General features: G+C 47.8%; 1 protein-coding gene across 1 annotated transcript in view; it reads right to left on the bottom strand.

The window, feature by feature from the left end:
- Positions 1-1670: 1670 nt before the first annotated feature.
- Positions 1671-22638, bottom strand: part of DNHD1 (dynein heavy chain domain 1) — a 64578-nt gene continuing 43610 nt past the window's right edge. The window contains exons 25-43 of the mRNA XM_084802113.1: positions 18145-19750; positions 17775-17983; positions 17172-17376; positions 16996-17098; positions 13674-13823; positions 13259-13441; positions 12705-13136; positions 12039-12504; positions 9290-9586; positions 8918-9070; positions 8543-8721; positions 7473-8438; positions 7093-7273; positions 5995-6192; positions 5653-5851; positions 4828-4919; positions 4547-4696; positions 3546-4354; positions 1671-3221 (exon numbers count right to left, since the gene is read on the bottom strand). Coding sequence (XP_084658239.1) covers positions 2871-3221; positions 3546-4354; positions 4547-4696; positions 4828-4919; positions 5653-5851; positions 5995-6192; positions 7093-7273; positions 7473-8438; positions 8543-8721; positions 8918-9070; positions 9290-9586; positions 12039-12504; positions 12705-13136; positions 13259-13441; positions 13674-13823; positions 16996-17098; positions 17172-17376; positions 17775-17983; positions 18145-19750 — 6929 coding nt within the window. The 3' untranslated portion in view covers positions 1671-2870. The remainder of the gene's footprint in view (positions 3222-3545; positions 4355-4546; positions 4697-4827; positions 4920-5652; positions 5852-5994; positions 6193-7092; positions 7274-7472; positions 8439-8542; positions 8722-8917; positions 9071-9289; positions 9587-12038; positions 12505-12704; positions 13137-13258; positions 13442-13673; positions 13824-16995; positions 17099-17171; positions 17377-17774; positions 17984-18144; positions 19751-22638) is intronic.

The following is a 22638-nucleotide window of genomic DNA, read 5'->3' as shown; positions in this document are numbered from 1 at the left end:
GGCAGGGCCTTTGGAGACTTTGGATAGTTTTGACTGTTCATCGCTCCACTTCGAGACGCTCCTAGAGAGAACCGTTCTAGAGAAGGCTTCAGGGCTCCAGACTCCGGCTAAGGTTCTGGATTCTGGTTGCTCCAGGTTTCAGCAGAAGAAATCCTGCTGATTATGCCAGGAGAATTGTTCCTCATATCCTTATGGTTTCATTACTGTATTCTTTGATCTTCTTTTCCTATTGTCTAGGTTACTCAGGTTATAAGTGAGGTACTCTCAGTTAATAAGTTTGTAATAAAATATATTTGCTAAGAAAATTTAGCCTATAAATGGGCAGTTCTGGCGAGAACTCAAAAGGCCAGAATGCTGATAGGAGTGTAGACAATAAAGATGAGAATAAGGTCTCCCTTGGGGAAATGGACTACAGACCATTAATTTTTGATCCCAGGTAAGAAGTTGTTTATATTTTAGTAGTGTCTTGAGTTTTTGCATGTCTTTAAAGGTTCAGACTAGTTAACAGAGTAGAGGACATTTCAAGGTAGCCTGGCACCCAGGCATGACATGGCTATTGGTAGCTGCTTTTAGTTAAATTTATAGCAAGAATTGTTACCAAAAGCAAAGTGTTGAGATTTGAAAATCTTTCAGTTTGATCAGAAAAAGAAATTAAAGTTGAAGCCAAGAGAAATGTGGCTGTTGAAAAGAGTAGACTGTGTGTGGTCGTACGAGTCTACCAATGCCAGCCAATACTTGATAGGGAGAGGCAGTAAGAGCAAGCATTCAGGGTCAGCTGGATGTGGTGGTGCACACCTGTAATCTCAGCACATAGGAGACAAAGGCAGGCTGATCTCTGTGAGTATGAGGCCAACCTGGTCTACAAGAGAAACCTTGGCTCGAAGGGAAAAAAATTTCAAGGTCAACTTCAGCTACATAGCAAGTTCAAGTTCAGACTGACTATATGAAGCTCTATCTCAAAGATAGAGGCTGAGGCAGCAACTCAGTGGTTACAAGCACGTGCTGCTCCTGTAGAGGACTTGGGTTTGGTTCCCGGAATCCACGTCATGGCTCACAACTTTCCATAACACCCGTTTCAGAGGATCCAGTACCCCTCACAGAACTAGGCATACCCATAGTGCACCTATATACATCCTGGAAAAACACTCATGCACATGAAATAAAATCTTTAAAAACAAACCCCAAAACTAAACAGCGAAAACAAAGACTAGAGCTTGGCATCAGAAGAGCAGAAAGGCACCTGAGGTGATCTCAGGAACTGGCTAGCTGCCACCCATGGCAGGCACAAAGGTATAAAGGTTTTAAATTCATTCAAAAGACTTTGCTTGGAGAGCTGTTCACTTAGGCCACCTAGGAAAGTGTTTCCCTGTAGGGGTTCAGCCATCCAGGTAGTCAGAGGAACAAGCTATTGTTAGAGCTGACAACAGACGTCAGCATTGCCCAAGGGATGTTGGACTTTCCAGCATGTAGAATGTAAGAGCTGTGGGCTTACAGGCTTTCTCTCGGTTTCATTGGCCAGCAGGGTCAGGTCAGAACCCCCCACAGGAAGGCTCTGACAATGTGTGAAGCTGTGAGAGTGAGTGAACTGCAGAGGAGACTCCAACAAGTTAGAGAGGCCGTGGACAGAGAGCAGCTGTCAAGGAAAGCCTGGCACGGTGAGTGGAGCAAGCCCTAGAGAGAAGCCATGTGGGCTGTAAGTGGCAAGAGGGTAGTGGTGGGGATGGCCCCATGCCCTTTCGAGCGCATACCATCACACATACCCAGGGTGCTTCTTACTTAATGTTTGTCCTGCTGGATTTTACTCTTGCTCGGGTCCAAGCTTTCTTTGGTGACTATTTGTTCCACCCTCCTTGGATGGGGGGTGTCATATTTTGGAATATTTCCGGGGTTTTATGGAGGTTTATCGCTAAGAGTTTAGGTCTGAGGACATTGAACTTGGACTTTTGAGCAACGCATTTGAGCTGGTTTGTGCTCTAATGTTTGCATTTGGACAGCGGAGGCAGTTGTCTGAGGCCAGCTGGAAACATAGCAAGACCCTATCTCAAAACAGAGAAAGGCAGTGGGAAGAGTAATATGACCCGTTGGGGTCCAGTTGTGGAGTGATGAAGTTTGTGTGTGAGGTAGCCCCCAAGTGGGTGTGTGCATAGAGGGCTTGGTCTCCTCATGGTGAGACTATTGGAGGCAGGCTGAATAATGAGGATGCGAATATTAACAACAGATGGATGAGTGGGCTAATAAAGGGCCTGGTCTTCATGGAGGAAGGAAGCACTCAGCTGGGGGACATGCTTTTGAAGGGGAGAAACTGGTCCTGGAACCTCCATGGGACAAGAAATAGGTTTCCAATGTAAACAGGAGTTTGGCACTGAACAGCAGCATCAGTGCCTGAAAGAACACTTCCGGTATGGAGGAGTGCCTGCTCGGCTGGTTATCGCTGAATGAGGGATGGGTCGTGAATCCCATTTGGCCTTTGCTTTTGGTTTTTTGGTATATGACTCATTTGGGGAATGCGGTAAGGCAGAACTGGGGCATTCCAATAATGCTGCTAAATGCCTTAAGCAACTCGAAACTTTATAGTGTTCTCAATTCAAAAACACCCGCTGGATATTTGGTGCAAGTGCTGAGACCATAGCTCAAATTCTGTGTTGGCCATTGCAGGTTTGCCATTCCCCTTGTAAACATAACTAACAGCAGGCCCCTGTATCCAACGTGTACCCACAGCCTTTGCCCCACTGGTTTTGCACACGTCCCCCTTCCCCATCATTAGCATCCTTGAACCTCGTTGTACCACATTCACTCTGCACATACTCCAATTGTCTTCCAAATCCCAGATGTCATCCCTGACATCACCACAGCTTTATTTAGGTGGGGGCTCAGGTTAAGGTTGGGCTGCACACATGGACTCTCCGTTGGATACAGATGTCAGGGCTGAGCTTTGTGGGTAGTGGCAGGTGCATCAGGATGTTCTTGCTGTGCAGCTTGGTGGTGCCAAGGGGCCCAGTCATGTATACAGGACAGGAGTAAACGCCCAGGGCAGCTGAGACTGGTTTATCCCTGGCACCCTGGGCTTGTGTGCTGACGCTGACAGGAGGCAGAGGGCTGGGTTGGCTGGAAAAAGTGTCCTGCAAGGCCCAGTCTGTCTGGTCCCACTCCGCGTGCTGGAGTTGTAACCCGATCAGCAGCAATCCCATTTCTGGAACCTTAGGATTGGGGCTGTTCTCCACCTGGGGGGCGCCAGAAAATAAGTTAGGTAAAGCTAGGAAGGGAAGAGTCAGTCAGGGACAGACAGGATGGGATGTAGTCAGATAGGTTAAGGATAAGGGATGGGGAGCAGGAAGAGTGACGTCAAGATACCCAGATATAGGCTACCAAGAAGAGACTTGATACCCTATGAGCATATACAGGGGGAGGAGGTCCCCCTCAGTCACAGTCATAGGGGAGAGGAGTAAGGGGAAAATGGGAGGGAGGGAGGAATGGGAGGATACAAGGGATGGGATAACAATTGAGATGTAATGTGAATAAATTAATAATAGTAATAAAAAAGATACCCAGATACGCAGAGGGCGCTTGTGCAGCTCACGACGTTTAGTTTGGAAACTGCCGGAGCCAGGGACTGGGTTACAAGGAAGGTTGGAGCTGGATCCCAAGTGTTCCAGGACAGCTTCCCAACGCAGTGCTAGGAACAGGCGCCGGGGATGGCGGAAAGCTGACAGGTGAAAGATGCGCTCTGGTTCACTGGCATTTTCGCTTGTGCCACTGTCCAGGTAGCGAATCAACAGGTGCCCACGGCGGGACAGTTGTCTCAGCCACTGCCAGGGCAGCTGTGGACCAGCAGGCGCGTGAGATCTCCAAGGTCGAGGTAGGCGACCAGCCCAAAGAGCTTGGGCCACAGCCACGCAGCGGCTGGAAGTGCACGGGGTCTCCCCCCTCAGCTGCTGCAGTAGGCAGTCAAGGTCGCGCTGCAGTATGCCCACCAGCTGCCTCAGTTCCAGCACCTCTGTCTCCAAGAAGCCCTCCACAGGTGGCCGGGCGTTGGGCCCCAGCACCGCCCAGGGGGTGACACACTGGCCTGAGCAAGAACGGTTGGTTAGCAGAGCCTGAAGTGCCACCAGCCTCTTCTTGGCTTGCACCAGGCGTTGCCGAAGTCGCCTTTCTTTGCGCTGGGCGATTCCTACGTGAAGTGAAGGAACCCACACTGGTGAGCACTGCTGCAGCACATTCAGGAGAGCACGGCTTTGTCGTCTCAACAGCCAGGCCTTGGGCCCTTCATTTAGTCCGCAGATGCGAGGTTCTGCTGATGTGGGTAGCAGGTGCATCCGGGCCTTGCACTCTGTCATGGCGTCCAGCTCCCCTAGCTCTTAGGATTGGAGGTAAGGCGTAAGGAACAAAACAGATTGTCCCCACCAGACCCTAGGAAAGAAGGCTTCCTCTGACCCAGTACCTATCAACACTGCCTTCTCATTCCTTTATTGGTGCAAATGTTACCCACATTCCTGTGGGGGAGGGCAGTGCAATGCACTACTCCCCACCCCATTTGCCTGAATCTTACCTGGGCTGGGCATTAGAGTAGCCAGTAGATACTGAGGTGTGTTTGGCTGGGCTGAGTTCATGCTCCTGGGATTAAGGCAGGCTCGTGTCAGGCTAGCCAGGGCCTCTCTGTCCTTTGGGTCCCACAAGGAGCCTCCGTAGAACACTGAAGCTGCAGATGACGTCAGAGGCCCTCAGCTTCCGCCCTTGCAGTTTCTATCATCCTCAAACCAAAGCCGTGTGCCTGCACACTCCCACCCCACCCTTTTCCAGGTCTCCTGGGGGACAGGAGGAGGACCTCACCGGCCAGCTCCAGCAAGGCAGCATTCGGGTTGCTGAGACTGGCCCACAGCTTCTCTTGAGTCTGAAGAACTTGGGTCAAGGTCACTTGACTCCTGAGTAGGGGTACAGAGATTACAGTCAGCTTTAATAACAGTAGGCTGAGGACTGTCACATCTTCAGTGCAAACCTCTCTCCTGAGCTCTAGACTTATGAGGGCTCACTGGACATCACTACTTTGCACCCCAGTACAACTTGCTTTCTACTGCAGTTTTTGCTTTTCTCTATAAAACCTGTTCCACCTCTTAGCCTAATAAATGGTATCACCAGCCATCCAGGTGTCAGAGAAGTCTAGGCATCACCCTTTTCTATTCTTCACCCTGTATTTATTCCTGACCTCACTCTGACTACCCCCCCATATCACAATCTCTTCCTTAGACCCTCCAGGCCTGTCCCTTCTATTTTTCACACCGCAGCCTGGGTACTGCTTTCAACAGACAATCAAGTTTCCTCTCGTATTTAACAGCCCCCCACCATGGCTTCCTGATGTCCGCAGGGTAACCCCAGGCCTCTTGCCATGGTTCTAAAAGCCCCTTGTGAAAAACTTCACCTTTCTCTTCACCATCCCCAGCATGTGTACATCACCCACACTGAAGTCCTTCCCTCTGCTCAAGAGAGCCCCGTTTCTACCCAATTTGTGTCTGCTTTCAAGGCTCAGCTCAAAGTGAGATTGCAAGGTAACCTCCTTGGAGAAGACTTCCTTGCCTGCACTCTTTGGGGGTCCCAAAGATCATGTGGAAGAGAATCAGTGTTTGCGAGGGGACTGAACGGGACTAGAGAATCACCCACCAGTGCCCCCTGTGTGCTTGCAGCTTTAACCCATAGAGCTGCCGGTGTAGTAGGAGACCATGCAGGAGGAACAAAGGCAGCGTCTCGGTGAGGGGTTGTGTGCAGACTCTTCGCTGGGAGTCCATGCTGTCGATCAAGATACGGCCCAGTTCTAAGGACTGGCCCCAGGAAATAAGCTTGGAGTGCTGGGTCAGCATCGCTGTGGAAGAAGCAGAGTGGCCAGTCAGCATCGCTGTGGAGGAAGCAGAGTGGTCAGCGTCCCTGTGGAGGAAGCAGAGTGCTGAGTCAGCACTGTCGTCCTTCCTCCCTTGGACTCATAGCTTCTAAGGGGACACTTCTTACCTGGAAAGGAAGCACTGGCCTCACTGGACACAATCAGCCAAAGACGGAAATCACTGTGGACAGTGACCACATCACTGTTTTCCAGTTTGGTTAACAATTCCGAATGGCTTTGCAGTTTGCCTAACAGTTCTGAGGAGCTTTCTGGTTTGGCTGACAGTTCGCTTTCCATTATGTGTAACAGTTCCAGGTCTGAGATCACTAAGGTTAGATAAAGGGCTGAAGTAAATCCTCCAGTAATGAATGGATTGATCCACAAGTCCAGAGGTCATAGTCAGGACTGGGGCAACAGAAATCAGACACAAGGCCAAAGGGATATACTTTGAACTTAAAGATCATCCATGAAGCCTTAGAATTCAGGCTCAGGACCAAGTGTTGCGTAGGACCCTTGAAGCTATCCTGAGGCAATACACTACTAAAGTTAATTTTATAAAGTTGTGTTTGTTTCTCAGTTTCTTTCCTAACCCATCTATCACACACATACACACACACACACACACACACACACACACACACATATACACACACACACACACACACATATATATATATATATATATATATATATATATATTTTTTTTTTTTTTTTTTTTTGGTTTTTTGAGACAGGGTTTCTCTGTATACCCTTGGTTGTCATGGACTCACCTTGTAGAACAGGCTGGCCTCGAACTCACAGCGATCCACCTGCCTCTGCCTCCCAAGTGCTGGGATTAAAGGCATGCGCCACCACGCCCAGCTATTGTCATTATTTTTAAAATAATCTTTACAACACAATAATTCTAAGCCTACATCCCAGAGATACTTGCACTTTGTAGCTTCCCTGATCTGGCTCCTCTCTCCTGATGTCTCTTGGACCTCTGCTCATGGCTGAATCCCCTACTTCATCTTCTAACTCCTCCTCCCCTGGCTGGCAAGAAGTCCAGCCCTATTCTCTCCCTTGCTCAATGATTAACTGTATGCTGCTTTATTGGCATTTCAGAGGACAGTTGGGGAGCAGTGTTTACACACATTGAGACAGGAGACTCTCAGAACAACCATATATGGGAGTACAGAAGCCAACATTTGAATTATACAGTAACCTTCTACCCATAGTACACTTACCCTTGGCTCTATCCACCAGTCCCAGCAATGGCTGTAGCAGCTCTTTTGGCCAATAGGGCATCAAATGACAGTTATCCAGCACCAGCCAGTGCCCCTGGAGCATTGCCTTGTGTAGAGTCTTGACTATAGCTGACACAGGATCCCAATCTTTAGAGCCCAGTGCTATCACGTGCAGATGCTTCTGTGCATAGGAACAGATAGAAAGGTGACAGAGTGACCCAAGGTGATCTTGGGATGATTTGACAGATTCAGAGTTATGCCACAATAATCCTAAAGTGCCCATGTGATTAAAAAATGCCCATGACAATGCTGGGATAGCCCCCCTTCCATCCCAGCCCACAGAAGCCCACTCACTCTGGGCCAGTTGAGTATATTCAAACCTTTTCATGGTTGGCAGCCAGTTTCCGGATGGCAGTCACAGGATGAATGATGGCTGTAGGGAGGCCAGGTGGTGGCAGCAAGATCATTATGGGCTGAGTAGCCTGACTATGTTCAAAGATCAAGGTGGGGGCAACCAGGTCTTCATCTAGGGGCCGACCTAGTAGGCTGGCAGTGAGGTGTGCTAGGGCACCAGCCAGGCAATCTGGTCTCAGTACGCGCCACAGGATCAGCTTCTGGAAGAGGCTAAGTGGCTCAGAATTAGGACAAGGTGCAGGACCGAGCACAGTGGACGATAGTGACAGGTAATCCTGCCACACACTGGAGTGGCCTGCCAGGGATGCCCGAAGCCCAGCAAATGGGGACAGCTGCTCCAATGCTCCACATTCTTGCCAGGCTCTTAAGCCTAGCCAGGCTGGCCTAACCACACCAGGGACCTGTGTGTTGTAGCTTGTGCTGGGAGAGGCTGACAGTCCAGGCCACAGTGCCAACCTCTCTAGCTTTGGTGTCTTCTTTGTCACTTGCAGCAGGCCCAAAGCACCCAAGGCACTCACCAAGGGCACTTGGGCCAAGCCTAGGGCAGCCACAGTGCTGCTCAGAAGCTGGCGGGTCAGGTATACTTTCAGCTTCAACAGATGGCTAGCCAAGTGCTCTCCGTGATAACTATCATGTGGCTTCATGTTGTCCAGCGCTCGCCTTGTAGCTGCCAACCAACCCTCTGAATTCATACAGAAAAACGGCAGTAGGTTCTGGAGTGGGCTTAGAGCCTCTACCACAGCCATTCCCTGACAAGCTACCTTCCGGTAGGGTGCCCACAAGACCATCTCCCCCAGCTTCTGCTCTTCCAGCTCCTCCATCTGTGCATTCAGCTGACATAGCTTTGCCTGAATCCTCACCATTTCCCTCAGAAACTTGGATGGCTTGTGATGCTTTGTGTTCTGGCGTAGCAGTACCATCAGCAGCTGTTCCTGAACGTGGTAATTTGTTGGGTAGACCCAAACATCATCTCCAGACCTACACTTCACCCCTTCCAATGTTTATCCCACCCCCCACGGACTGAGCCCTCGAGCACCTCAGCAGCCTTCACCGCTTCATAGGTATCCACTGTTCTGTTTTTGAGGTCCTGCCAGCGCATCTCAAACTCGGGGCGCTCTCTGCACAGGATTTCATGCAGCATCTGTTCTTCTAGTATTTCCATGTTCAGACCCAGATCCAGAACATTCACCGCTTTCAGCAATTCACAACCTAGTACTTGGGTCACATGGGAAATGCTAATTCACCCGTGTCAGAGTCACGGGTGGAACAGATAGGGAATGTGGCTCTTTCATTGCAGTTCTGGGCCCACTCTGGGCCTAGTTGAATGAAAGCCCCTTAGGGATGATTGGGGGGGGGGGGGAGGCCTACTATGTCCACAAAGCTATGCTAGTAACTTACACTCTGGTCTCACCTCGTTCCAAAGCTTGGATGGGAAAGGTAGTACTCAGATAGAGACAAAAGCCAGGCTGCACCTGGGGTGGACTCAGATTTTCCCTTGACAGCAGCCATTGGAGTTCTTGGCACCCTAGGCTCAGCTCCATATTGGTCAAGAGCACAGGCAGGCCTGTGAGGGGAAGGAAGAACAACCCATCCACAGGGTCAGCACCCATGCCACCCAGTCCTGCACAGCAAACATCTGCTTCCAACCAGCTCTCTCTTGGCTGATAAGAGGGCTCTATCAAGATTCTTCAACACAGTGGGATGTAGGAGCAGAGGACAGATTGGTGTAGAAAAGGATTGTAAGGCCACAGAATTGGGGGGAAGAGGGGGTGGTGGTTCTCACCGTTGGCAGCTGCCTCCAGGAGTTGAGGACCCAACTCTCGGTCTGCGCCTGAGAGCACAGTGAGGCAGCGGGGCGGAGACTGGGTCCCAGAGTCTTGGCTTGAGCTGGAGTGCCTTGTCTCGCTCTCGATCTCTGTTTCTTCCTCCTCTTGCTCCTTCTGCTTCTCCTCCTCACCCTTGTTTTCCTCTGTCTTCTGCTCTTTGGTTTGGTCACTGGCCTCATCTCCATCTTCATTATCATCTTCCAGTTCGTCTTCTGTTTCATCATCACTGTCCTGGTTTGTCACATGGTACTTTGCTAAGATGGAAAGATGTATCTTAGAGGGGGGGACAAGGTTTTTGAGGAGTCCTGATTACCTGAGGGGAGGGTTCATGAGTGGAGGTCTAGAGGAGGATAGTTTAGGAAAGCCGCTTAAGTTCTCTGACTCAGTTTCCACATCTGACAATGGAGTTGATATTAGTGCTGGCCTCGTAAGGTTGTTTCACAAGTTTACTGTAATGATACACGACAAACAGTAAACTCTGGCTGTCATTATTACTGTAAAGTTAGGCTACCCCCAAGCATGGCTAGTCATCTCTGAAACTGGCTCCATTTCTGCCCTTTCTATAGTTGATTTGAGGAGTCAACACCCACCCATCTTTTTTTCTTTTTGTAAGCATAAGCTGTCATGGCTGTAACAACTAAAACCTGTCTTCCCTGATATGGAAATTGGCGCCTGAAGCAGTGACTTGTAAGTGAAGGGCTGTAGACTATTACACTGGACAAGTCATGGCTGGGGTCCTGGAAACCGCACAAAGTGGTGTGAGAACAGCCATCCCCAACCCCTTTTCTCCTGCAAGAAGAGATAAATCCTTGTTTTCTTACTAGGCTCTCTTCCAAGTGGAGGCTGCAGGGCCTTCATTTTGTTGCATTCACTTTGTCTTGCTAACGAATTACTGCAAATTTAGCAGCTCAAGCCACCATTTCTTATCCCTAAGTATTGAAGGGTAGTGGTCCAGCAGCAAAGCATGGTGAGATGCTCAGCCACACATGAGACTTAGATGAAGGGCTCATCTGGGGTTGGAGGTCCTCCTTCAGGTTTAGTGAATTATTTGGTACTTGGTTGTTTTTTGGTGGTGTTTTTTGTTTTGTTTTTTTTGGGGGGTTTTTTGTTGTTGTTGTTGTTGTTTGGTTTGGTTTTGGTGTGTTTCAAGACAGGGTCTCTCTATGTAACCCTGGCTGTCTTGGACTCACGTTGTCGATGAGGCTGGCCTCGAACTCATAGCAGTCCGCCTGCCTCTGCCTCCCCAGTGCTGGGATTAAAGGCACGCGCCACCACGCCCAGCATGGTTGTTTTGTTTTTAAGATAAAATCTCATTATGTTTACCAAACTGTCTTCAAGTTGTTGGGCAAAAGCCACCCTCATATTGTGGCTTCTTCAGTGGCTGAGCCTAAGGTGTGTGTCACTAAGCCTGCCTTCTTACTGCGTTTTCCCAGGATTTATTTCCTTCTCACAGCTGGCCCGTCAGCCTCATCCTTCTTCAAGACAGCAACAGTTTGTTGATCACTCCCTGGCCTTCTAATGTGTGTTTTCTTTCCTCCTTTCTTTTCTGATGAGTGAGCTTGAGCTCACCAAGATAATTCATAATATCTCTCCTTAAGGTACATTGATTAGTAATCTTGGGTACATCTGAAGTTTTCTTATCCTGGAATATTATCATGGGGGTAATACCAAAAGGCAAAGGTCAAGGACTGTGGATGTAGCTTGGTGGTACAATGCTTTCCTAGCATACACAATCCACAGCACTTGAAAAAAAAAACACTTCTGAAAAATCTTTCATTTTCCTGACAGAGTATCCATAAATTGCCAATGGTAACTTTGACATGATACCTTGGTGGTAGACACTGCAACTATAACGCATGGTTAGTTTCTGGGATGACCATAGTAACTTTCCACAAACTTAGTGGTATAAACTAAGACCCTCTGAGAGTTGTAAGTCTGAAATCAAGGTGCCAGCAAAGCTGCACTCCCCCAAAGGTAGGTCTAAAAGGGAAAACCTGCCTTTTACTCTTCCATCCTCTGGTAGGTAGAATTTTAGGTATTCCTCAGCTTGTGGCTCTGTAATTCTGCACCCTTCATGTGGTCTCCCCTACTGTGTATCTGGGTCCTCTACTCCATCGCTTAAAAGGAGACTGTCATGGGATCTAGGGCGCCCTCATACAAGGAGAAGAAGGGCTTCGTTTCTAGGTCCTGAAGTTTATTATTTCTATAAAGACCCTCTGTCCATATAAGACCACAGTTTTCTTCACATCTATTCAACTGCCAACCCGTTCGTTTACAAATGGGTCCCTTCATTTCCTTCTCCCGAGAAATGTTGCTGCCAACACTTGATTCAAGTAAGTCCCTGATTCAAAAACTGCCAATGAAAATATTTTCCAAGATTTTCTGATTGTTGCATGATTTTGGGTAATAAATATTACCCTAGATTGTAAGCTTTAGTTGTAAGCAAGATTTCTCACAGTGTTGAGTATATTGGAGAAGGGAAAGGTCATGGCTCCATCAGCTATGTAGATTTAGAGTCATCTTAACATGAACTAAAATCAGCCACACAAAAACAGTAATCAAGACCAAGTTATTAATATAGTTCAGGCTGGTGAAATACAATATGTTTTAGCCACAGAAACTCAGTATGTCCACCATAAAGGGAAGGAAGCTGAGTATTGGGGTGCTTAGACACCTCAAAAGCATAGTATGATTATCCATGCCCACCTCTTCTCAATTTGGAAGGTGGTGCCAACAACTTGTTCTCTTTTGGAGGTAGTGGGCTCAACCAGATGAGGGCTTGGTTGTTGGGGTCAAGTAGCAGAGGCCAACGACAACTGTTGTAGTTGATGTGGCTTCGCAGCAGCAGGCCTACGAGGCGGGCAGACTTCGCTTGGGGCTTCAGGTCTCGATCCCACTGGTGCTGTTCTAATCTACAGCTCAGCAAGGTCCTAATCCTAAAGGGAGTGGACGTGGGCAGCAGAGGGCTCTTTGGTGGTACCCCAACAGATTTCTGCCTCAGTGCTTGTGCCACATCGTCTGGGTATAGGGCTTCCTCAAAGCCCTGACACAGAGACAGCCACTTTTCCAGCAGTTCTTGGCGCCGCTGTGGTGGGAAGGGACCCAGATAGACAATGGCAGCTGAGCACAAGAGGGCATCTCCAAACACTGTATTGCAGTGAGTCTTCAACTTCTGGTGTGGAGAAGTAACCGGACCATGAGTAGTTGGTGAGGTAGGGGGCAGTGGAAGGGCAGACAGAGGGTTACCTGAAGGAGGTGAGGCAATACCAAAGGGAAGTACAGAGGGGAGAGTATGGAAGGACAGAGGAAGCGAGGCACACGGTGAGGGTGTGAAATGAACTGGGACAGAGACATCTGGGAGGGGCTTGTTACCTGAAGCTGATTGGTCCACATGTGTATGGGTGTGAACAGTGCAGACTTCATGGTCCATTTGTGATAGTGTCCACTTTGTGCCTGATTGAGGGTCTCCATGACGAGGCCGTAAGAGGCTTGGGCTTCTTCTAGCTTCTTAGTCAGAGACAAAGTTTGCTCTAGCAAATCGTGGGCCTGAAACTGGAACTGGCCCAGGCGGGCCTGCTCCTGAGCCAGAGTTGCATCCACCTGCCGCAGCAGCAGGCCTGTGGGCAATCCCCGGCGTTGTGCTAGCCCATATCGCAGAACAGCCCAGAGCCAGACTGCCAGGTTTGCTGCAGGGATGCTTACTGACCTCAAGGCTGCATCACTCATACCTGGAGCCTTCAGAGCTTGGTTTAACTTTATCAGCTCTGCATCCATCAGCTTCTCCTTGGGGAAGAATACCAGCTCCTGGGAGGACGGGTGTTAAGGGGACAAGGGAAGACCTTGTCTTGACCTTGACTCAATAGGCTAATCCTGCCCAGTTCTCTTGATGCCACCCATCTCCCTTTATGGTGCCTCATCTTCCCTACCTGATAAAAATCTTCAGTACATAACAGCTGCTTGGCACTGGCCCAGCCCGTATCATGGTGGAACAGGTCACACAACGCATCTGTCACCCGGACTACAGATTCTGGTGGGGCTCGGTAGCTCCTTATCTCCTCAACGTCAGCCACCTGCAGCTGCCTCAATGGACCTAGAAATGCCTTGCCCATCTAAATGAGGGCAGATACATGCTGCAGAGAGCCTGGGATGCTCTGCTCATTCTTCAGGATGTTTCCAAGAAGACTCGTCTTCATCTCTCTTAAGGGTCCTCATGAGGGTCCATTCCCAAGCCACCCTAAGACCTTGGCCTCCCTGCCAGGAGCCCTGACTAGCAGTCACCCCATTCTGTCCTCTGAGTGTCTGCCCTCTCCCCAGCAGGGCAGGTAAGCAGGAAAAACCTACCTGCCCCAGGAAGGTCTCCTGTTGAGCCTGTAGGGCGTCTCTCTGTCTGACCAGATTCTCAATGAGGCTTTCCTGCTGTTTGCATTCTGCCATCTTCTGCTTGTATAGTAACTTGCTTTCTTCCAGCTGGCTTTTATACATGCCAACGTTCTGTGAACAAAGGTCCAGACCTTGCAGCTCCATTCCATGGGCTGTATGAGACCACCCCTCACAGAGACAACAAGAGTGTGATAGGATGGCCAAATCAAACTCGCAGTAGCCAATAGATAGAGCCCAGGCTCTGGCTCTGTGACTCACTCGTAGCAGATCCCCAACCGGAGATTGCTTTTCCTACAGTCTTGTTCCGATACAAGTGGCCCCAAAGTTTGTATAACTACCCTGCAACATCTCTTCTGTCTCTGACTCCTCAGCAGTGGTTGTCAGAGAATACAGTCCCCCGCTCTAGAAGCTTCCTCCTCCCCTGGCCTTCATGACATTGTATTTCTCAGTATCTTTTTTTTTTTTTTGCCACCCCCTAAATCACTTTCTTAATAATAGTTTTTGGGCCCCCAATTTCTTCTCATCCTAGACATCTGCCATGCTCTAATCTCAAGGCCTTGGCTGGTTGTCCTGTGTCAGGTGGTGTGTTACTCTACTGTATCACTATCCTAAAAACTCAGTCTCTCTGTGTAGCCACTTCCCTTCCCCAGCCCTACACTATGTATCCTTCTGCTTCAGTCTCTTGTGAGACCTTCAACTCTTTGTTCTCCCAGATGAATGTGTTCATGCCTCCTGAGCTGCCTTGTAATCTTACTCCTCTCCCTGTGTCTTTTTTTCAAAAAACAAAACAAAACAAAAACACTGTGACTGAATACACTCAGATTACTCACAGAGGAAATCTTGTTGCTCCCCTTCCCTCCATTCTCCTTATTTCCTCAAACTAGCTCGTTTTCTAGATCTTTCCATTATATCTCCTGAATGTTTGACACTCAAGAGTCTCGCTCCTGATCCACACTACTTTTATACTTTGATTTCTGTCCCCAGTGCCTTCCTCCAGTCACTCACCACACTACAGCTTAATTGGTTTTCTTTGACTGAATCTCATTGCCTTTGTCTTAACACTTGCCTTATTGGCTACTCATCTTTCTGGGCTCATTGTTTTCATTGTTTTCTTACCCTGAGCACTACACTGTTCAGCCATTCCTGCCCTTGACTCCTGCAGTGTGGAGTATGTTCTCCAGGCTCTGTGCCTTCACTCAAGTTGATGCTTCAACTCAGATTCTCTTCCTCTCCACCTCCCTCTATGCCTGTCTACTTCCTACCTCAGGTAAAAACTTCGGTGCACTGCATTTTTCATTACATTATATTACATTTACAAATAATATTTTTTGAACATCCACTTCATTCTATAAATGCTGTGTTATATACAGAGACCTCCTCCTCCTCCTCTTCCTCCTTCCCCTCTTCCCCCTCCTTTCCTGCCCTCCCTGTCTCTCTTCTCCTCTCCTTTCTGGAAAAAATTCTTGGTATATCTTAGAGGAGTCTGAACTTTCTCTGCCAAAATACAGATAACTGAAATTGCCTCCTCAAGTCCCTTAGGCTCTTTGAATCTCTGTTTTCTCATCAGTAAGTCAGAAAGGGAGAGCTGCTTCCTGTGCAAGGGATGTGTCTATCTTTTTATCTATCCATCAATTTACAAGTAGATATAAATACAAATACAGACATAAATGTTGAGGGCCTGGGCAAAAATATGTAGATTTTTATTAATTTTGTTAGTGATATCAATGAATATATGAACTAATTGACTATGAGAAAGGAGAAAAATTGAGGAGACCAGAATGATTCTAGGGATTTGGCTTAGATGATTAAGGGAATAGTAGTACCATTTACTGGAGTGGGAAAATGTATTATTAGGACCATTGTGTGAGTGACCAAGGGATATAACAGAAAGACCCCTGAGATTATGAATGTCTCTTATCTGTATTTGGAGCTTTCTGTAAGGAATTAAGGAATAGGAGGACTCATCAATCAGATCAAGAATTCATTATATTAATTATTTTGAGAAAATGTAGGACCCAAGGCAAGACATTAGATTTTAGGATATAAGAGAAAGAAGATTCATGTTTACTTTGAACTTCCTACTACTCCCACTCCCCATTGTAAAGCTCACATGAGTTTTGAGGTCTAACCTAAGTTCAGGGGATGACTAGGATGGGAAGAGGGCACCAGTGTCTTGTGGACTCCATGGGCCATAATTTACACACAACATGATGGAACCGTGTAACAGAAGGAGATAGCCCTGCTCACATTGATATGAAGAGGTATGAGGAGCTGCAAGGCCTAAATCTGATTACAAAGTTGAATAGATTACCCAGTGACACATGCCTGAAATCCCAGCACTTGGGAGACAGAGACAGACAGATCGCTGTGAGTTCGGGGCCAGCATGGTCTACAAAGGGAGTCCAGGGCAGCCAGTGCTACACAGAGAAACCCCATCTCAAAAACAAAAAGCAAAAAACAATACAAACAAACAAACAAACAAACAAAAAGGATGGGGCACTAGCCCACTGTAGTGGCGCACGCCTTTAATCCCAGCCCTTGGGAAGCAGAGACAGGTGGATCTCCGTGAGTTTGAGGCCAGAAAGCAACTGCATTTGGGGTAACAGGTGGGGAACAGGGAGGCTGATGAGCAAGTGGCGCAAGCATTGGGAGACACGGAGGGAAGAAGATAGAAGTGGTTCTGGGAAACAGCCAGCAGCAGAGGCTAACTAAAGGAGTTCCGGGCATTGATGTCTAGCATGCCATTTAAGCACGATTCTGTTTCTTTGCTGTCTTCATTGCTCATCACAGGCTCTTGTTGTTCACCACAGTCTTATACATTTGGTGCTTTTGTTTTTTGAAGAAAGATGCAAAACAAAGTGAATATATATATATACGCATATATATATATTCACTTTGTTTTGCAGAGAGAGAGAGAGAGAGAGAGAGAGAGAGAGAGAGAGAGAGAGAGAGAGAGCAGATGGCTGTCATGAGGTTCACTGAAGAGGATAAGAAACCCAGGGATCTCAAGGACATACCAAACTGAGTCAAGGCACTACAGGCATCTAGGGGCAGACACTGGAAATTTCTGTATTGCAAAAGTCAATCTAATCTGACCTGTATTGTGGGAAACATTGAGCCCTGGGCTCTAATGGAAGAGGCAGCAGGGATTAGAGAGATCCTCCAGAGAAAAGAAAACTAAAAGAAACAAGAAGCAAGGGATCCCAGAGGTTGGTTCTTCCCCGGCCACCTTTGTTCTTTTGCTTTAACACAACTGCATGAATGGCGGTCCTCTCCCTCTTACTTTATAGGAGCCTTTTAGCTGCTTTTCCAAGTCAGTGAGCAGGTTACTCTGGGTGCTGTGCCTCTCAACCAGCATCCTCAATCTCCTCAGGGCAGAGTGGAAGCTAGAAACACAATATGACAATGAATGGACTCAAGAGGGCAGAAGGAAGCAGACTGCAGGGTGGGGCCACTTACCGCCGGGCCCTCATCCTCATCTGCAGAATCATCTGCTGCTTCAGCAGCAGAAACGTATCCAGCAATTCCAGAAAGATCTTGGGGGTGACAAGTGGCAACGCAGGGCACACATGCTGATGGTAACAGGCAGATGAAAGATGGATGAGAGCCATGGTTTTGGCTATGTTGGGAATTGAGGCCTTGAAATCTGGACACTTCAAGGAGCCTGCAATGGATATGGTTTTTGGTCTGACCCTGTAGCATTGGATAGGAATGAGAACGGAAAACGATGCTCTCTCTGTTCAGGTAGGAAAATAGAAAATATCAAGCCAGGCAGTGGTGGCGCATGCCTTTAATCCCAGCACTCGGGAGGCAGGAGGCAGAAGCAGATGGATCACTGTGAGTTCGAGGCCAGCCTGGTGTACAAAGAAACCCTGTCTCAAAAAAAAAAAGAAAGAAAGAAAAGAAAAGAAAGAAAGAAAGAAAGAAAATCAGTCAGAAAGCAAGGAGAATGAGAACAAGCATGAGATATCAGACGAAGACACTGAGAGAGAGAGAGTGCCCTGGTTAGTAAATCACCAGTTGGTTGGGGTGAGTGGTAGGAACATATGAAAAGTGTCTCACCGTCATCATGAGGGAGACTCTCAACATCCTCCAGGTAGTGCTGGGCAATCCTGACCAGAGAAGCTTGGTCCCAGGGTTCATAGCGGTCAACACTGGCAGTGGTCAATTGTAGGAGCCTCAGGAGAAGGGTAGAGGGCAGCTGTTTTTGGGCTTGGTCATCTCCCAGCAAGAAGAACATGTGGAGGTTGCTACACACTTGCTGACAGAACCTGTAAGTCAGGGAGGCCTCAGCTATCATCGTCCCCTGAACCCCTGTTCCAAGCCTGACCTTTACCCTCATGCCAACCTATACCTTTTTTTTTTCTTGTCTTTTTGGCCAGGAAAGAGTAAAAGCAGAGCTAATACAGGGGAGGGGGGTTCCGGGCCTTACCTGTGAAATATTGCGTCCCTCTTATTGAAGTATCTGCCCACAAGGTTGTCCTTGGGGAGATGCTCTTCAAGGTGATCCAGCTCTGCTTCTGTGTACTGGTCAGGGAAGCTGCCTGAGGTCGCCAGGGCCAGCAGTCGGTGAAACATAGCAACATTCACACCCTCAGGCACCAGAAGAGCCACTGGCTGGTTTAACACACCAGCATGCCAGCTGGCATCTCGAAGACATTGGAAAATAGCTTCCTCTGACTTAGATGGCAAACGAAAGAAGCGAGCCTGAAAAATTCTACAAGCCAGGATGATGGCTGTATTGCGCCCAATCCCCCGAGATGCTGAGAGCAGTAGGCTATGCTGCCGGGGCCTAGCCAGAACTCGGACCAGGCGGGCCACATGCTGGACTATCATGTGGCATTGGGCAAGGTGGGGGTTCAACTTCAGCCGAACAGCTGAGGCAGCCAGCTGCTTTCCTAGGTTTTCCCACTGCCGTTCCAAGTACAAGTTGGGACTGTCAAAGTTAGATCCAATTGTAAGCTCCAGACTGAACACCAGGTCTGAGGGCTTCTCCTGGGGATAGAGCAATAGGACCGGAAGCAACAAGGGTAACATGAAGTCCCTCTGGGGTGCCGTCTGCCACTCACTCTTGGATGTCTCTGACTGGAGCTTACCACTGGAATTCCTTACAGCTTCCTCCTGCTCAGCCACCTGAGTTACACTTTCTGTGTTTTCCTTGTTTACCAGCTTTATGGGGAATGGTGCTAGGCTGCTCTCACTGAGTAAGGAGCCTGGGGTGGCTTGAAGGCCATAGGGGTCCTCTTCATCCTCTGATCTGCTGTCACTGTTGCTTAAGTCCTCCCACTGGGCTATTTCCCCTTCAGATTCTACCTCGGGCACTTTCTCGTCCTCCACCTCCTCCTCATAGTCCTTGACCAAGGGCTGAGACTCTCGACCACCACAGAAGACATTCTGCGCTACTTCTAGAAGCAGCTTAGCACAGTGGGAACATTCCCTGTCACTGTCCAGACGGTCGCAAAATGTTCTTTGTGCCTCATGCAACCAAAGACGCACCATGACGCGTATAGACATCATGATAGTCAGGCGACTTCCACGCAAGCCGGATACCCGGCGCAGGTGCTCCTGGTGACGGAAATAATCTATAAAACCTCGAGAGCCCATTCTGGTAGGCAGCAGCTGCAGGCTTCCTAGAATGTGGCTTACAGAATGTGGGGAAAAGCGATAGTGTGGATGGAGAGGCGAAGGCATGAAGCAGTTGCACACAGCTTCCCAGGCCTCCACTGAAGCCCTGACGAGGGCTCTTGCCAGAGTGTGCTCCTGCTCCAAAGTGGGGAAGCGCTCAAGCCAAGCTTGGATACTAGGTACATGCCTGCTCAAAAGGGTGTCCTTGGTGATGCTGTCCAGGGCCAGCACTGTGAAGAGTCGGAAGAGACGTGGACAGAGTGGGCGCTCAGAGTAGCCTGGCACTGTAGCAGTGGCAAGGAAGTTGACTGTAGGCTGCAGAGTCTGTAATTCCAAAGTATTGTGGGCATAGATGGTACCTTCCATTGCTTGGCGCAGAGTCTCCAGCACTGGCTGGCAGCTCTTCTCTGAATCTGTAAAACATTAAAACCAGCACTGAGGATGTATGCAAGTCCCCATGAAAGCGTGTCCCATCCTGCCTCTTAACTCTGTCTCTACCACACAGAGTTCTGAAGGAATTTTGTGCACCTGATGTTTTGGCACTTGGTAACCTCCAAGTAAGTTGCGCTCTCTCTCTCTTCTCTCTCTCTCTTCTCTCTCTCTCTCTCTCTCTCTCTCTCTCTCTCTCTCTCTCTCTCTCTCTCTCTCTCTCCATATATTCCTAAAACTGAAGTGATTTTCTCTCCTCCCCCCTTGATCTTGCCTATTCATTGCCTGAAGGAGATGAACACTATAATAAGATTTGGAACCTGAGATAGTTGGAAACTGGGCCAGATCACAATTAGAAAGTGCGAAGCATCTCCATTAGAGAATGCACAGTTATGTCACACCTATGCATTGATCCAGTCATGGTGGTACACAGCTATTATCCCAGCATGTGGGAGGTGGAGACAGAAGGACCAAAAGTTCAAGGCTACCTTTGGCTATATAGTGGTTTCAGGGCCAACCTGGGCTACTTGAGAACCTGCCTCAAAGCACAGGGGTAGGGAGGTAGATGATTCAGTATGAATGCTAGCCAAGAAAGCCTGACAGGTAGAATTTAATCCTTGGAATCTCACCTGCTGTGAGATGGGAGGCATAGGAGGATTGCTGGGAAGCCATGAGCCAGTTAGCCTGGTGTACATAGCACAGCACTGGAGCAAGAGATCCTGTAGCCTCAGAAAGTGAAAGAAAGGTCTAGTTTCTGAAAGTTGTTCTTTGACCTTACATAATGCCATGAAGCACTGAAGCACCTGTACACACACACACACACACACACACACACACACACCCGAGTAAATAAAAACTTAAGTGACTTTAAGATGTAATTTATCAGAGGCAAGAAGAATGAGTAGGGAAGTAGGAAAAGAGTTTAGAACAAAGTATAGAGACACATGTGCATAAAAATACCATAATGAAACCCATCACTTTATATCCTAATCTAAAACCATTAAAGAGAAAAAAGTGATTTACATAAAACAAAATATACACGTTTATTCTCTCTGACAATGTGGATACCTCTGTAAACCTCCATTTAAGTGCTATTTAGATTTTATCAGTCCTAGAAATTCCTTTGTGACTCTCTATAGTCACTCGCATTCCACCACCATGCAGACATTGCTCTCTGAACTTACGTTTATCACTGCCGACTATGCCTCTTCAAGAACTGCGTATAGATAGAATCCTATGGCCGCTGCTTGTCCACATCTATTTCCTCTCACTCAGCCTGCGTTTGACTTTCATACATGTTTTTGTTTATCAGTAATTTGATATATTATACAATATTCCATTATGAAAATGACACAATTTGTAGGTCCATTAACATGGTGAGGCTAGGTCCAGTCTTTGGCTGTTCCAAATAATGTTTATTTGCTTAGGCAAATACAAGAAAATAACAATATGGTAATACAACTTATTTCTCCCCACTTTTATTTCTACCTACATTTGACCCCACTAACAGCATCATTGTATTTGTTTTGACTACCAGCTTTTAAGGAAAGTACAGAAAGAAAATGACAGTCGTTTATATGCAAGCACATAGTCATTAGTTTTGATGCTTTTCACTCTTGTCTGCACATCTGGTTTTTCATGTTACCACTACCTCTCTGCTGAACAAAGTAATTTAACATTCTTTTTCTTATAAGATTTTATTTACCGCCCCCCCTCTCTCTCTCTCTCTCTCTGTGTGTGTGTGTGTGTGTGTGTGTGTGTGTGTGTGTGTGTGATGTATGTTCAGCCTCTAGCAGAGGCCAGAAGAGGGCATTAGATACTCCAGAGCTGGAGTTACAATTGGTTGTGAGCTGCCATGTGGGTGCTGGGAATTAACTCTGGTCCTCTGAAAAAGAAACTAATGCTCTTAACCAGAGTCATCTTTCAAGCAGCCTTGAATACTTTTTGGACTTATTTATTTTGTGAGTATGAATGTTTTGCCTGCACCACATACATGCCTGATATTCACAAAAATGAAAAGGTGTCAGACCCTCTGGAGCTGGAGTTACAGATGGTGTGAACTGCCATGTATGTGCTAGGAACCACACCTGGAAAAGCAAAAAGTGATCTTAACTGCTGAGCCATCTCTCCAGACCCTTGAATACTTTAACAGTTGCTTTAAAGTATCTAGCTGCTAAATCTAACATATATGTCATGTTTCCATTAAACTCCTCTTCCTCCACCCTTTTCTTCCTCCTTTGGGCAGAGCCTCACTGTGCAGTCCAGGATGGTTTCATGATCTGTCTTCCAACCTCACCTTCCTGCTGCCTGCAATTACAAGCACGTGCTGCCATGCCTAGATCACTGCTTCTTTCTCCTTTTCCTCCTGCTCTTCCTCCTCTTCCTTCTCCTTCTCTTCCTTCCTCCCCCTCCTTCCCCGCCTCCATTTCTTTCTTCTTCTTCTTCTTCTTCTTCTTCTTCTTCTTCTTCTTCTTCTTCTTCTTCTTCCTTCTTCTTCCCCCTCCTCCTCTTCCTTCTCCCTCCTCCTCTTCCTTCTCCTCCTCCCCTTCTTCATCTTTCTCCTCATCCTCCTTTTTCTCCTTCATTTTGTTTTGTTTTTAAGACAGTTTCTCTGTTTTGCTTTAACTGTCCTGGAACTCACTCTGTAGACTTAGGCTGGCCTCCAACTCCAAGTGATGGGATTTTTTCCCCTTTTTTCCCCCCTCCAAGACAGGGTTTCTCTGTGTAGCCTTGGCTGTCCCGGACTCACTTTGTAGAACAGGCTGGCCTTGAACTCACAGAGATCTGTCTGCTTCTGCCTCCCAGAATGTTGGCATTATAGGGGTACACCACCTTACCTAGCTTTTTGGAAGAGGGTGAGACAGGGTTTTTC

The sequence above is a fragment of the Acomys minous genome (assembly GCF_964271855.1).
Source record: "Acomys minous genome assembly, chromosome: 2".
Lineage (NCBI taxonomy): Eukaryota > Metazoa > Chordata > Mammalia > Rodentia > Muridae > Acomys > Acomys minous.
This window is presented reverse-complemented; position numbering and strand designations above follow the sequence as displayed.